This window comes from Salvelinus sp. IW2-2015, linkage group LG27 (assembly GCF_002910315.2).
Source record: "Salvelinus sp. IW2-2015 linkage group LG27, ASM291031v2, whole genome shotgun sequence".
In the NCBI taxonomy this organism is placed as follows: domain Eukaryota; kingdom Metazoa; phylum Chordata; class Actinopteri; order Salmoniformes; family Salmonidae; genus Salvelinus; species Salvelinus sp. IW2-2015.
Genome location: NC_036867.1, coordinates 37,604,062 through 37,618,632, shown reverse-complemented (window position 1 = coordinate 37,618,632; position 14,571 = coordinate 37,604,062). Strand labels below are relative to the sequence as shown.

Genomic DNA, 14,571 nt, shown 5'->3' with positions numbered 1-14,571 from the left:
ATGGACTTCAGAGGAGACAGAGTCTCCTGCCTGTTTCACCTCCTGCAGAGAGGAGACCAGCTGCTCCTGCTGCCTCAACCTGGAGAGGAGGACACCCTTCTCCTCCTCCACCTCCCCCTCTTTCTCCTTGTTGCCTCCTTTCTCAAACCGGACAGAGGAGAGCAGCTCCTCCTGCTGTTTTAGACGAGCGAGGAGGAGAGATTTCTCCGCTTTTAGCTGTTCCATCACTCGTTCCTGGCTGGGGAGGGTACCTCCCTCCTTCTCTAGGAGAGGAGAGGAGTTGAGTCTCTCCATCTCTTTCTCTCTCTCCTCCATTAAGGTGCAGAGTCTGTTCTTCAGATTGTCCTCCTCGTGTGCTTTCAGGCTGACCTCCTSCTCAGCTCTCCTCCTCTTCTCTCGCWCCTCCTCAAGCWCCCAGTGCGCATCCTGCAGCTCCTCGGAGACCTGGGCCCACCTACACACACACCATGAACATGAGCTGTAAGTTCTCCAACACAAAGATATGGTAGACAGGTACACACTAACACTCACCTGGCCCTGGCCTCCTCCAGCTCCTCAGCGCTCCTCCTCAACTCCTCCATCACCACCTCCTTCTCCCGCTCCCTCAGAGCCACCTCCTCGCTGAGGTCTCCACACTGCTGGATGAGCAGCTCCTTGCCCAGGTCTGAGACCTCCTGACTCTCCGACGTCTCACGGAGTCTCTCAGAGGTCTCGCTGGCGTCTCGAGAGACAGAGAGGGGGTCGTTCTGCCACTGGGAGACGAAAGAGGGCAAGGTTTCGTTCTCAGGGTCAGGGTGGGGGGACTGTGCAGTGGATTGTGGGACAGAAAAGTGAGTCTGTTCTTCCTGCGAAAAGGACAGCTGGGATTGGTCACCACCGCTGATGATGTCACTGTCCAGCTCAAACCTGTGGTGGGATGGAGGGAGAGAGGGACGAGAGGACTAAAATGAGAGATTAGGAGATGTGATTTGTATGGGGGGAAAATCCACCATAAGGGCAAAAACACACATACAGTAATTTCCCTCTGACCTGTAGTTGCCAGAGTTATCCAGCAGGTTGTGCTCTTCCAGAAGGCTGCACTCCTCCAGAGTTTCATCGGCCCAGGACAAGTGTGTGTGTGAGGGAAGGGCCGAGGACAGGTAGCACTCCGACAGCGGGGTGCCAACAGTGGGGAGGGACAGGTCCAGAAGGCACTCCTCTCTCTCCTCCTCCCTCTCTCCATCCTCCTCCACACTAGCCTTTGCCTGGTTCAGCTTGTCTTTAGAAGCCTTGAATCCCAACTCCTCTCTCGTTCTCCCTCTCTCCCCCAACAGCTGTCGGACTCTCTGCACCTCCTCTCCATGTCTCCTCTTCTCCTCTTCCCGTCTTTCCCTGAACTCTCGCTCATCCTCCCTCTCGTTCCTTCTCTCCCTCTCCTCCTCCAGTCTCCTCCTTAGCTCATGCAATTCCCTATTCAACACCTCCTTCTCCTCCGTGTACTGGTGGATCTCTCTCCTCTCCTCCTCCCTCCCTTTCCTCTCCTCTTCTAGTTGGGAAAGAATGAGCTGGTTTTTCTCCCTCTCCTCTAGCAGCTCTCTCCTCAATGTGTGCATCAGTACATCCATCTCAGGATCAATACATTGTTCTGGGCTCACACACCCAGCTCCAGTCTGTTCATGTTCCATTCTGAGTGTGCGTATTTGGTTCCCTGGTTCTGTTAATGGGACCTCCAGGTGGTTGGGGAGTGAGGGAAGGTTGTGGGAGCTGTGGCCAGGCCGAGAGGCCTGCTGCTGGGCTAGGGAGAGCTCTGAGCCCCACTGGGTCCTGGATCGAAAGAACTGAGAGGTCTGGAAAAGACAACAGGGACATCGAAGAGCTTACATTCACTATTTCATTAATAGCAGTAAAAATTTAAAAAACGTTTTAATTTGGTCAATCACAATCATGTGTACTGTACTTGTTTAACATTTTGAAGCGTGTGTGTGAGCGTGTACCTGCTGTAGCTGCATCTTCAGGGCCTGTATCTGTCCAGTGAGGGAGAACGCCTCCTGCTGTACCTGGTCTCTGCTCTCCAGCGCCTCCTGCAGGTTACAGCTCAGTCTGCTGATGATCTCATTACGTTTCTCTACTGCTGCCTGTAACTGCTGCAGAGAGAGAGAGAGAGACCATAGTCAGACACACGTACGCGCAAACAGACGTAAACACACATTTTATTCATAACACCTTACTTTATTACATTTTATTCTGATCACTTTGGATTAAAAGTTTATGCTAAATGCCAAATAAATGATTGCCAGGGGAATGCAAAGTATAACAGAGTGAGAGAGGAACAGGCAGAGATAGAGAGAGCAGAGAGAGGGAGTGAGAGCGAAGAGGGAGGGAGACTGAGTAGAGAGGGAAATTGGGAGAAATGGGGAGGGAGGAAGTTTGGGAGGGAGCAGAGAAAGAAGCATGGATGAGAAAAATGTACCTTCAGAAAGTATTCACTAAACTTTGTTGTTGCGTTACAGCCTGAATTTAAAATGGATTATATTGAGATTTGTCATCACTGGCCTACACACAATACCACATAATGTCAAAGTGGAGTTATGTTTTTCAAATGAAAAGCTGAAATGTCTTAAGTCAAAAAGTATTCAACCACTTTGTTATGGCAAGCCTAAATAAGTTCAGGAGTAAAGATTTGCTTAACTCACATAATAAGTTGCATTGACTCACTGTGTGCAATATGTTTAACATGATTTTTTAAATGACTACCTCATCTCTGTGCCCCACACATAATTAACTCTAACGTCCCTCAGACGAGTAGTGGATTACAAGCAGAGATTCAACCACAATGACCAGGGAGGTTTTCCAATGCCTCACAAAGAAGGGCACCTATTGGTACAGAGTTTAATGGCTGTGATAGGAGAAAATGTAAGATTGTAGATGTAGTTACTTCACAATACTAATCGACACGGTGAAAAGGAACCCAAAAATATGTACCCAAAAATACTCCAAAACATGCATTCTGTTTGCAACAAGGCACTAAAGTAACACAGCAAAAACTTTGGCAAAGCAATTCAATTCTTGTCCTGAATACAAAGTGTTATGTTTGGGGCAAATCCAATACAACAGATTACTGAGTACCACTCCATATTTTCAAACATAGTGGTGGCTGCATCATGTTATGGGTATGTAATTATTAAGGACTGGAGAGTTTTCCCAGGATAAAAAAAATAAATGGAATGGAGCTAAGCACAGGCAAAGTCCTAGAGGAAAACCTGGTTCAGTCTGCTTTCCACCAGACACTGAGATATGAATTCACCTTTCAGAAGGACAATAACCTAAAACACAAGGCCAAATCTACACTGGAGTTGCTTACCAAGTTAAATCTGCTTGAAAATCTATGGCAAGACTTAAATGGTTTTCTAGCAACCAATTTGACAGCGCTTGAAGAATTTAAAAAATAATAGTAGGCAAATATTGTACAATCCAGGTGTGTAAAGCTCTTAGAGACTTACGTACTGACTCAGGGGTGTGAATACTTATGTAAGTTAGATATTACATTTAACAAATTTGCTAACGCTTCTAAAAACATTTTCTCAGTCATTATGGGGTATCGTGTTTAGATTGGTGAGAAACATAATCTATGTAATCCATTTTGAATTTAGGCTGTAACAAAATGTGGAATAACTCAAGGGGTTTGAATACTTTCTGAAGGTACTATCTCTAATTATTCAGAAGCAGCCCCGGGTTCCTATGGGTAAAAATGCATGAGAACAAATGAATCCAAATGAGAAAATACCCAACCCAGTTAGGAGTGGTGTGTGTGTGGTGTGTATGTGGTGTGTGTCAAACAAGTGCATCTAACCATAAAGTTATTTATATAACTACTGTTCCCTGAAGGAGGGAAACGAGGTACAACACACAAGTGAAGTGTGCGTAACTTTTGTTGCAGGGCATGCATATGAACACACGTCTAACCCATTTCTCCTGGTACATATTTAGAACACGTTTACATCATTTCTCCAGCAATAATGAAAATAGAATTCAAGCTGTTTCTCTCCCATCCATCCCCTACAATAGGAAAAGCTTTCCATATTTCCTAATTCATAGACAAAGACTGAACGTTGATTGTCTGAAAGACGTGGTATATCAGACTGTATACCATGTGTACAACAATTTTWAAAAACTTTTTACTAGTCTAATTATGTTGGTAAACAGTTTATAATTGCAATAAGGCACCCTGGGGGTTTGTGGTATATGGCCAATATACCACGGCTAAGGGCTGTATCCAAGCACTGTATCCTTAGCCGTGGTATATTGGCCATATACCACATCTCCTCGGGCCTTATTGCTTAAATAAACCGTGCGTATAGGTACAGTTCAGTACCTTGAGCTGATCTTTTCCAGTGCGAACCACTAGGACCTCCTCTCCCACAACCTCTATCTCCTCAGGATGCCCACTGACCGCCTGCCTCCCCAGGACACTGCTTCCSTCCTGGGGATGGCGTTGCTCCAAGTGCCCCTGGCTCCACTGGACCTCTGGAAGATGGCTCTGATCTGTCTCCCCAAAACATTGTGGTTCCTTAAGGGTTAAAAAAAAGTTTTGGGCAAGTAAACCTAGTCATATTGCACATATTCATAGACAAATTGCTTGGTTATCTATAAAATCAGACAAGCTTGATCATTTGGGTGAACTATACCTTTAAAGCAGCGTCACTATCTACTCTTAGCCATTGAGAGCTATAGGGTGACGCAGATGGTGCAGGCTTTTGTTCTAGCATTGCACAAACACACCTCATTGAACACACTTGCTTTATTACTTCCATGAAATTAGGTGGACTTCCCCTTTAAAGCCTGTACATAGAGTTCACAGTAATCCCATTCATATTGCTATGACAACCAGCCGCCACAAGCATCTTTGTGTTTAGCAACCCATTTCTACCTTGTGCGTGTTTAGAGGACTGGGGGGATGGGGGGGGGGTTCTTAAAGCATAGGAGGCTGCCGACTGGACATCCATACGTTGAGACATATGGAGTCAGACACCGTAGCCAATCTGTCTTGTGAATCGTTTTCATTTTGATTCCACAGAGAAACGAATGACATGTTCGGACCCATGGAGAGATACATGCTCATTGAGTTGGGATTGGATTGGCATACAATCAAATCTGACAAAGACCTTATGCTCGAAATGCTGCCTTAAACTACAGAGTCAGCCTATGCAACAGCGTGGATATTTACATTCCTTTCATTCATTCGGCCAGAGACTCACCTCATGGTTACACATGCGGTCCTGCTGTGTGGCGTTGCCGTCTGTCTGGAGGTCCATCCCTAGGGGGCGACCTTGTGCTGGGCCGTCATTCTGCGTTGGAGACGGGCCCTTCCTCTTCTGCGTCTTTTTCTGCGCGACTTGACCGTCSCCTTTCGCCCTTTTCTGTCGGAAGCTAGCAAGCTACGCAGGAAGGACAGGGAGAGGTAGAGGGAAACGTAGGTCAGGAGGGCCGAACACCACCACACTATCAGCATGTCAGGGGTTAGAAGTCAGAGGTTAGAGTTCACCAAAGTCCATCAAATTTCAAATCCATCATTCCGATCAAGGAATAAAAGGTCAAAGTTCCAATCATCCCAGTGATTTAAGAAGTCAGAAAAGGATAGAGGTTTAAGGGGTGAAGGTTTTCATCCGCCCAATGAACAAGAACAAGAGTTTGATTCAGATAATCTTCCCAGCACTCAAGTAACATCCCTGATTGAACCAGCAGAGAGAATGAAAGCACCAGCACATTSCCAGTCCAAAGCAGTCAACCAGCCACAGTCTCCACTTAGTCCTAACAGTCTACCTCCCAGCATCTCTCCGTTGATCTCCCAAAACCACTATCACTGGTTCCCAACAAAGCGATCGGAAAAATCTCCTGACATTTTGAAGTCCAAGTGCACTGATTTAGTCAGTGTAATTGTGCAACCAATCTCTCTTTGCATCTCTTTCAACATCTCTGTCTCTCCCTCTCTCTCCTCTTCTATAAGCAGCTTAAAATCAGATTACAGTGGTTCAGAGACCCTCGTATAACGCTCCACCTCTGACGCTTTCTCTCCCCCACGCAGCCTTTCTCTCCCTTTCAAACCATCACACCAATCTAWCAATCCCAAACAGATAAGACAACACACACACGGCAGACAAGCACACTAGTCTCAATATGACACTTCAACCTCCCGCCGAGGGTTGGGATGGCAGTGTAATGCAGAGAACGCAGGAGGAGCTTTGTCTCGAGCCCAAAGTGTGTGTCAATGTGGTAGCACGTGTTTTGTTCCAACCCAAGCAAACCCGTAACAAGCCGACCCATGCCATGTCCACCCCCAGGACTCATGTTGCATTGAGCAGTGCTACTGACCCACAAGAGTGTGTGTGTGTGTGTGTGTTTCAATGCCTGATCTCTACATGTGGGCTGTTCTACTCGATTGAAGTCTGCCCAGCTTTCAGTAGATACTGTACACACCCACTCACCATCCTCAGCCTCCTGTGTCTGACTCTATGATAAAGTGAGACTTGGCTGTAGTCGAACATGCTTCTCTACACACTAACACTATCAGACAGGCAGCTGTGTGTGTGTGTACGTATGTAGGCTATGTATTCAAACTGAAGACTGGAGCTTGGTTTGCCTCAAATCAAAAGACAACTGATGCAGACGTGGCACGTCACCATAGCAACAGCTGCCATAAGTGGCTCACTGACAATTTCACAATTCAGTACAGCATGAAAAAGCCTACTGTAGCCTATGTCATGCCCATTTGTTTTCAACTGTTCTAATACTGTTGCTATATTTGAGGGCATACTAGCTCCCTCAGAAGTGCCATGTAAGGGTTGGGACGCTAACTGCAAGAGAAGGCCTACTGGGATCCAATGTGTTCTGTTGTCTGAAACTGCACCCTTTTTTCTATACTATTTCAGACAAGTGTTTCCCAACCCTGGTCCTCGAGTACCCCCAACAGTACACAGTTTCGTTGTAGTCCTTGACAAACACACCTCATTCATCTCATTGAGGGCTTGATGATTAGTTGTCAAGTTAAATCAGGCATGCTTGTCCAGGGTTACAATAAAAATGTGTACTGTTGGGGGTACTCGAGGACCAGAGGCCAGGTTTAGTGTCGCCATCTGATGGTGTGTGTTCACAATGACACACCTGCTATGATATCAGAGAGCCCTCCACTAATTCAACCATTAGGGGTGGGGACAACTGAAGACTGATTGTGGATCAGTGTCTAGGGGGCCAACTTCAATCATGTTGAAATAAATGAACAGAAGTCTCTGTGTGGTGCATTTCTATCTGTCCCATCCTCAAAACAGAAAACAAAAACAGACAGACGCAAGACAGTGATGAGTCAACAACATCCCAAAACAGATCAATAGATCCCAAGGATAGATCAGGGGGTGGCCAAACCCCCACATGCAGAGCTGGAGCTACCACAGGCTTTTTGCTGCTCCCCAGGACCCTGATAAGCTGAATCAGGTGTGTTGGAGCAGGGCTGGTGCAAAAAGCCTGAATAATACTCGGTATCGCTCCTGGAGGAAGGTTGGTCACCCATGTTCTAGATCAATAGACAGAATCACCACAACCCAAGAGCCATGCCACCCCTCACTTCACTTACCAACTGACTGTGCTGCATGTTGGTGGATTTCTGTCATAATAACAATGGTTTATCAATTAAGGTACTGTGAACAAAGTCATCATACCAACACCTGCTGCATGAGCATCACCCAGGTTTGAGGTGTGGCAAAAATAGGTAGATCACACATCCTTTCAAGACTCGGGTGAGCCTGTCAGATATCTCATATTCTATAGCACATGCAAATCTAAAATAACAACAACTGTTGGGAGAAAGCCACCCCAAGCAAAGGTCATACCCGAAGCGATATAGACACCATTGTGGGGAATGGCAGGGTTGATGCTCAGGTGACAGGTCCAGACATTTTCTCTAGGTCTGCGCGGATTATAGGGTGGTTATATTACATTAACCTGCCTGGTTTTGAGATTTTAAACCTCAGTGGTAGTGTTTCACACCTCTCCATGCATTGCAAATATCGGATCACCTGCGTAGAATTGTGCATAGAATGTGTATCTCAAACGCAACCACATACACAGACGAACCATATCCTGGATGCCATCACCTGCATCGACTTGGCAAGCAGGGATGATACTCTCCCAGTAAGCGGCCCACACTAATTAGTAAACATAAGGGGAATATAATTGGGGTAGGTAGCAAACTGAATAAGAACCGGTTCTACAACAACTAGCCAAATCCTAACTAAGTTAACAATCAGTAGTAAACTGGGTGCATTTAGTAAAATAGGGTAGTTTAAATAGGCAGTATAACGTCAGCTGGGTTGTTGAGTCAACGGTAGAAAAATACTAACATTAGTTTTAGCAAGCCACAAATTGGGTCATTATAATTCATGAATAACAAAGGGTTTAGCTAGTTAACTTACTATACTGTAGCTAGTTTAGACTCTGCTAACCATAGCTACATGTAATGCAGTTAGCTAGCTTTTTTAGCGATTCAATTAGTTGCTAAAACTTGAACTTAAGCAAGGCCCTTTATCAAGCAACTGCAACCTATTACTTTATTGTACGACAATGTTGTTGATACGTTTAGCTAGGTTAGCTTGATGGCTAGACAGCTACTTTGATGCATTACCCATACATCGTTACAAACCTTTGCTCTTCCAGCATCTAGTTTCCTCTGTCGTTCATCTTCGTCCATGTCTTGGTTGAAACAGAACCATTAAAGGTTAAGGACAAATGTCCTGAAATCGCTGATTATTCCACTAATACCTTTCACTTTCTTGTACCTCGGATGCAAAATCTTTGGAACAACTGTCAATATGAAATTCAATATGGCCGCCATGTCGTTTTAGCACCGCCCTTATCAATTTTCCTCCGCTAATATGGCCAATCAACACACTCGGAGCGAATTTCCCAGCCAATGGAAATCATGCTCTCTAAGTGTTTACAAGCAATCAAAAACTCCTTCCCATATTCTACAGATCCCTGACTGACAAGTTGGAAACCAATCAGAGGACTAAATTGTGAAGCTAAACTTTGATTGATAAGGGAATTAGCCAATACATATAGAGAGTTACAAAAATAGTCCACCCATACAATTTAAAAAAAATGTTTGCGTGTTTTTGACTGGATCAATTAAGCTTTTTAAACCAACTGCTCCACCTTTGCAAACGGCGCGCTAAATTGCCCGGGGGAAATTAGTTAACCAGTAGCAGCATAGCTTTGTGTTTCCCAAACTCAACTGTTCACTGATGTATCTTGACTACGGATTTAGTCCGCTAACTACATATTAGAGCTCTTCATGGGTCCATCCGAACACGATTACCCGGTTCGGGTCCAAATTTCAAACTTGTGCAGGTTGGGTCCGGTTGAGTTGCATTTACACAGGCAGCACAATTCAGATATCTTTTCCTCTAATCTTTTCAGTGAGATCTTTTTCAGAGCTGACCCTTTGAGGAGGGTTGTGTATTTTTTTTATTGGACACATGGGAGGGTGGTGCGTTTTTTCCCTGGTTTACATTTGCTCTTCTGCTCATACTTTCCCTATAAATAATGGTTAGACTTACTTTTGATATTACCCTAATAAAGTTTAGAAATGTTTGTGAAGGTTTGGTATGGTGTGGCTATTATTAAGCTTTAGCTACTGCGGGCCTATGATATGACAGCAGTGCACCCCAGCGTTCCAACTGATTCCGACAATTGAATTTGAGGGGAGGAAGACTGTTTCAGGCCTACCAGAGTTTTACTCCTGTAATCTAACAATATAATGCTTATCTTTATACAAAATATTTTGATTTAAAAAAATATATGAATTAGCCTCCTGTATGTCTATATCTGTATAGCAGATGTAGCATACCACTGGCATTTCTCTATATCTCTCTGGGGTTAGGCCTAAGCTTTTCTTCTTTTATATAGGCTATATATATATAGATATATATTTAAAAAATAMATATTTATTTTATTTGTTATAGGCTGTTTTAAAAGACATGTAAATGTGGCTCATTTGGTCAATATCTCTAATTTATTGATGGCGGGTCTGAATGCATATGGATGTCCGATACATTTTCTCAAATGTCTGGTAAATTAAAATCTTCCGTATCATGTCCGGTGTCAACTTTTCCTAAAAGAAAATCTGAAATGTCATATTAATACTTTTTTGTTGTTGTACTTTTACCGCTTTTTCTCCCCAAGTGGTAGTTACAGTCTTGTCCCATCACTGCAACTCCCCTACCGACACGGGAGAGGTGAAGGTTGAGAGTCATGCGTCCTCTGAAACACAACCCTGCCAAGCCACACTGCTCACTTAACCTGGCCACACAAATATGTCAGAGGAAACACTGTCCAACTGGTGACTGAAGTCAGCTTGTAGGCTCTCCTCCACAAGGAGTCTCTAGAGTGTGATGGAACAAGGAAATCCCAGCCAGCCAAACCCGGACGACGCTGGGCCAATTGTGTGCTGCCTCATGAGTCTCCCGGTCACAGCCAGCTGTGACACAGCCTGGGATTGAACCCGGGTCTATAATGACGCTTCAAGCACTGCAATGCCTTAGACCGCTGCGCCACTCGGGAGGCCCTAGACATATTGTTTTAATGAAGATTTTTGAATATTGGCATGAAAATCTGTCGCCAATTGGATGGAAACCTAGCTAATGTGCTAGTCCAGTGTCATTTTGAATATGCCTGCACATCATGGTTCACCAMCAGCCCCAAACTTCTAAAAAATAAGCTACTGTACCAGCCAAACAAGCTTGCAAGAATTGTACTTAAACTCCCCCCTCATACTCATCTGGAGGTTGAGCATTTTTTCATGTCTATCTCTGTAATGTGTCTGTATCTATGTATTTATGTAAAAAGAATAGGGACAACAATATATGTTTGTTTTTTTACCGACAAATAAAATCAAACTGTGCAGCAGCCAATTGATGAATGGAAAGAGACATCTGTTACAAAACACCAAAAAGTCAAGCCCTACATTCTATACTGGGTAAGCCTACAAGGTAGGGAGGAAGGTATTTTCTGTTTGTCAAGATTGACACTTGGTATTTATTAGGATCCCCATTAGCCACTGCAAAAGCATCAGCTACTCTTCCTGGGGTCCACATAAACATGACATAGTACAGAACATTATTAGTCAAAGACTGAAATACATTTAAAACGTCACACATAGCCTACATATCAGTACATACACAATATCTAGGACTAATACAAAGTACAGTGCAAATTACAGTACAATATATATAMAAAATGTCTGTGTCTCTTCTCAGTCCACTTTGTGCAGTAAGGTGTTCTTTTATCTGTTTTTTCAAACTTGAGTTACCTGTGGTGGCAGAGAGTTCCATGTAGTCATGGCTCTATTTAATACTGTGCGTTTCCCAGCCTCGGTTCTGGACCTGGGGACTAGTCTATTTATTGTGGTTTTGAAAATGCAAACCATGACATTGAYGTGCACGAAGTCGGCATGCATCGTTTATTGCTTGTGTGGTGCATTGGCACCGAAACCAGCCCCTCTCCCCCAGTAAATGTTGATCAGAATTGGGCTGCCTGTGTGAACACAACCTTTGATTGTCATCTGGTCTTGGGTCTATGTAACTACAGCCGATAGACCAGAGTGAGCCCAAATGGACACAACCACYGCTCTATATAACCTATAGCCTTCAAACTCAATGCTGGACCTCAAAGCCCATTCCACTACTTTTTTTCATTGTTCCCCTCCAATCAGGCACTGATTTAGACCTAGGTCACCAATTGGGTGTAATTAATTATCAGATAGAACCTCATGAGGTAAGAGTTGAATACCCCTGACCTATAGCATATTTATTTTAAGCTATTAAGGTGAATGTATRGACTTATAGAAGGCCTAACCAACATGTAATGATCTATTCGTTAACTAGAAGAGCAGCTTGGCTGATTAACATCATTTTTTTGTCACCCTGGTATGTTAGGGTATGGGTCGTGTCTAGACCTCCAATCCTTCCAATAAAGACTCAATTTATACATTTTCAGCACAGAGCTTCTCATTCCAGATCCTGCGCCAATCTGGTATGATTGAATGACCACCKAAGTTTATACCAATTTCTAACTTTCTGTGTGTTGACTGCATATATTACTTTCTATTCTTATCCCAATCAATTTCACTGACCCTTACTTTTATATTTCTTTAATTGCCTTACTGGGTTGTTGTTCAAGAGAAATACACTGTTTGTGTCAGCTCAGATGGTAAACAGTAACCTAGGATCAAGAACAAAACCAGGAACGGTAACCAAACAGTAGGCGTGGCTTGGTTGACAAACAGTTGTGTCCCTTAGTAACCAGGTTAGTGGTCTCAGTTTGGCGTAGAAACTGAGAGCTGATCGATAGGTGTGTGACATACGGCTAAAGAGCTACAGGTAAATTGGGGACAGGAGATTGGGGGTGTGTACAGCGGTGACCCTCAGTCACTTATTGCTGTGTGTGTGTGTGTGTGTGTGTGTGTGTGTGTGTGTGTGTGTGTGTGTGTGTGTGTGTGTGTGTGTGTGTGTGTGTGTGTGTGTGTGTGTGTGTGTGTGTACAACTTCACAGTGTGGAGAAAACTGTACTCTCAGAATGACTGATCCCATGCTTGACCAGATGACCAGACTCAAACTCAGGCTGCTGGAGAAGGTCATTGATTATTTGATTGATTGAATTTTTAAAGTTTTGGATATCAAATAATCATCTGATCATTTACTTCGATAGACAGAAATGCCATGTTTTTAACTTATGAGTGTAACAAAGAGTAGTAAAAGAGATAATCTTTTCTGATGTGAGTTCTGGCTGCACATGGCCTCTTGTTGACTACTGACTACTCACCTCCTGCTTGTCTTCATGTCCACAGAGACTGGAGAATGAGAGGGACAACAAGGACGGCAGAGCAGAATCTGCCCTATCCACCAGTAAGACTACAAAATGTTTGAAAACAAATATTGTAATGAAGCGTTGAAGTACAAGCAAACCCTGATTGTTCCTTTTTGTATGTGTAAGTTTTCTGACGTTACTTTATTCCTATTTCTGATTGGCCAGGGAGTTTTGATGGGCAGGTGGATGCGCTGCACAGTGTGCTTAGACGAAAAAAGGACCTGCTGCAAAGACTGAGGGTATGACATCATTATTATTAAGATATTTATCACCATCATTATCATCAAACTCACATGGTAATGTCTGTGTGCGTGTTGCCTGCAGGAGCAGCACATGTTGGAGGACCTGAGCAGACCTCACACCTGGGGTGGGACAGGGAGACGGTACCGCCCAGACCTCCTCCCTCCTCCTGTCCCTCTGCCTCCTACTCCGGCCCCCATCCATATCTACCAGCCTGCCCTTGCACCCCCCGCTCCACCCCCGCCACAGCCCCCACGCATCATCCAGCAAATGGTGAGACAAAAATCCTTCTCTTTCTCTCCCTCTGTCTTCCTCTCCATCTATCTTCCTGTTGCTCTCCTTTTTCTCTTTCTCTCTTACACACAGACAGCTGATGCTATTTCTCTCTTGGTCTGTAGTTGCCCCAGCAGCCTACTACCTTCATACAGCAGTTACCACAGCAACAGCCCCTCATACAACAGATACCCCCTCCTCAGCCTTACCCTGCACCACGGTCTGGGAGCATCAAAGAAGGTAAACACACACACAAATGCAGCTACTGGTGTGTGTGTGTGTGTATATATAATGTTTATTTTCATGTATGTGTGTGTGTGTTAGACATGGTGGAGCTGATGTTGATGCAGAATGCTCAGATGCATCAGATCATAATGCACAACATGATGCTGAAAGCAATACCTCCCACAGCCCTGTCACCACCTAACCCAGGACAGGTCAGTATCACACACACCCACATCATTTATGTCAAATCGTATTTGTCACAAGCGCTGAATACAACAGTTGTAGACCTTACAGTGAAATTCTTACTTACAAGCCCTTAACCAACAATATAGTTCAAGAAATAGAGTTAAGAAAATATTTACTAAATAAAATAAAAAGTAACAGAATAAAATAATAACGAGGCTATTTAAAGGGGGTACCGGTACCGAGTCAATGTGCGGGGGTACAGGTTAGAAGAGGTCATTTGTACATGTAGGTAGGGGTAAAGTGACTATGCATAAATAATAAACAGTGCATAGCAGCAGTGTAAAAACAAAGGGGGGGGGGGGGGGGTCAATGTAATAGTCCCATTGCCATTTGAGGATTAATTGTTCAGCAGTCTTATGGTTCCTGTCACCCACATACCAAAGATCATGCCTTTTTGGAATTCTTAACATCTTATATTTGTTACTTTGTTTTCATCTTGATGTTGACTTCATCCAGGATGTTGTTGTGAGGTCAGCGGTCAAACCAAGAGGAAATCCGTCCACCACCATCACTACGGCCCCAGCCAATTGCTACCTCCCATTGGCTATCCCATGTGGCCTCGATGACGTCATCGCTACCTGAAGGGCAGGGCGGGCCTCATATGCCGTCCGTGCAGCATGTGACCCGCCCCATCTCATTGCCCACTTAACATGTATTAGCCTAGCCCTGAACAATATTCCCTAACCCCCGATCTTG

General features: G+C 44.3%; 2 protein-coding genes across 2 annotated transcripts in view; one reads left to right on the top strand and one right to left on the bottom strand.

Annotated features, from left to right (window-relative positions):
* LOC111953284 (pericentrin-like) overlaps nt 1–8,858 on the bottom strand; it is a 36,439-nt gene extending 27,581 nt beyond the window's left edge. Inside the window, 7 exon segments of the mRNA XM_070435647.1 lie at nt 7–454; nt 532–906; nt 1,030–1,826; nt 1,974–2,123; nt 4,352–4,546; nt 5,235–5,414; nt 8,669–8,858. Of these exon segments, the coding sequence (XP_070291748.1) occupies nt 7–454; nt 532–906; nt 1,030–1,826; nt 1,974–2,123; nt 4,352–4,546; nt 5,235–5,414; nt 8,669–8,716 (2,193 nt within the window). The 5' untranslated portion in view covers nt 8,717–8,858.
* Nucleotides 8,859–12,571: 3,713 nt separating this feature from the next.
* Nucleotides 12,572–14,571, top strand: LOC111953614 (uncharacterized protein C21orf58). The gene is made up of 7 exons (XM_070435684.1): nt 12,572–12,657; nt 12,872–12,929; nt 13,057–13,130; nt 13,216–13,404; nt 13,530–13,644; nt 13,729–13,841; nt 14,332–14,571. The coding sequence occupies exons 1-7, from the start codon at nt 12,601–12,603 to the stop codon at nt 14,455–14,457; spliced, it is 732 nt and encodes a 243-aa protein (XP_070291785.1). The 5' UTR covers nt 12,572–12,600; the 3' UTR covers nt 14,458–14,571.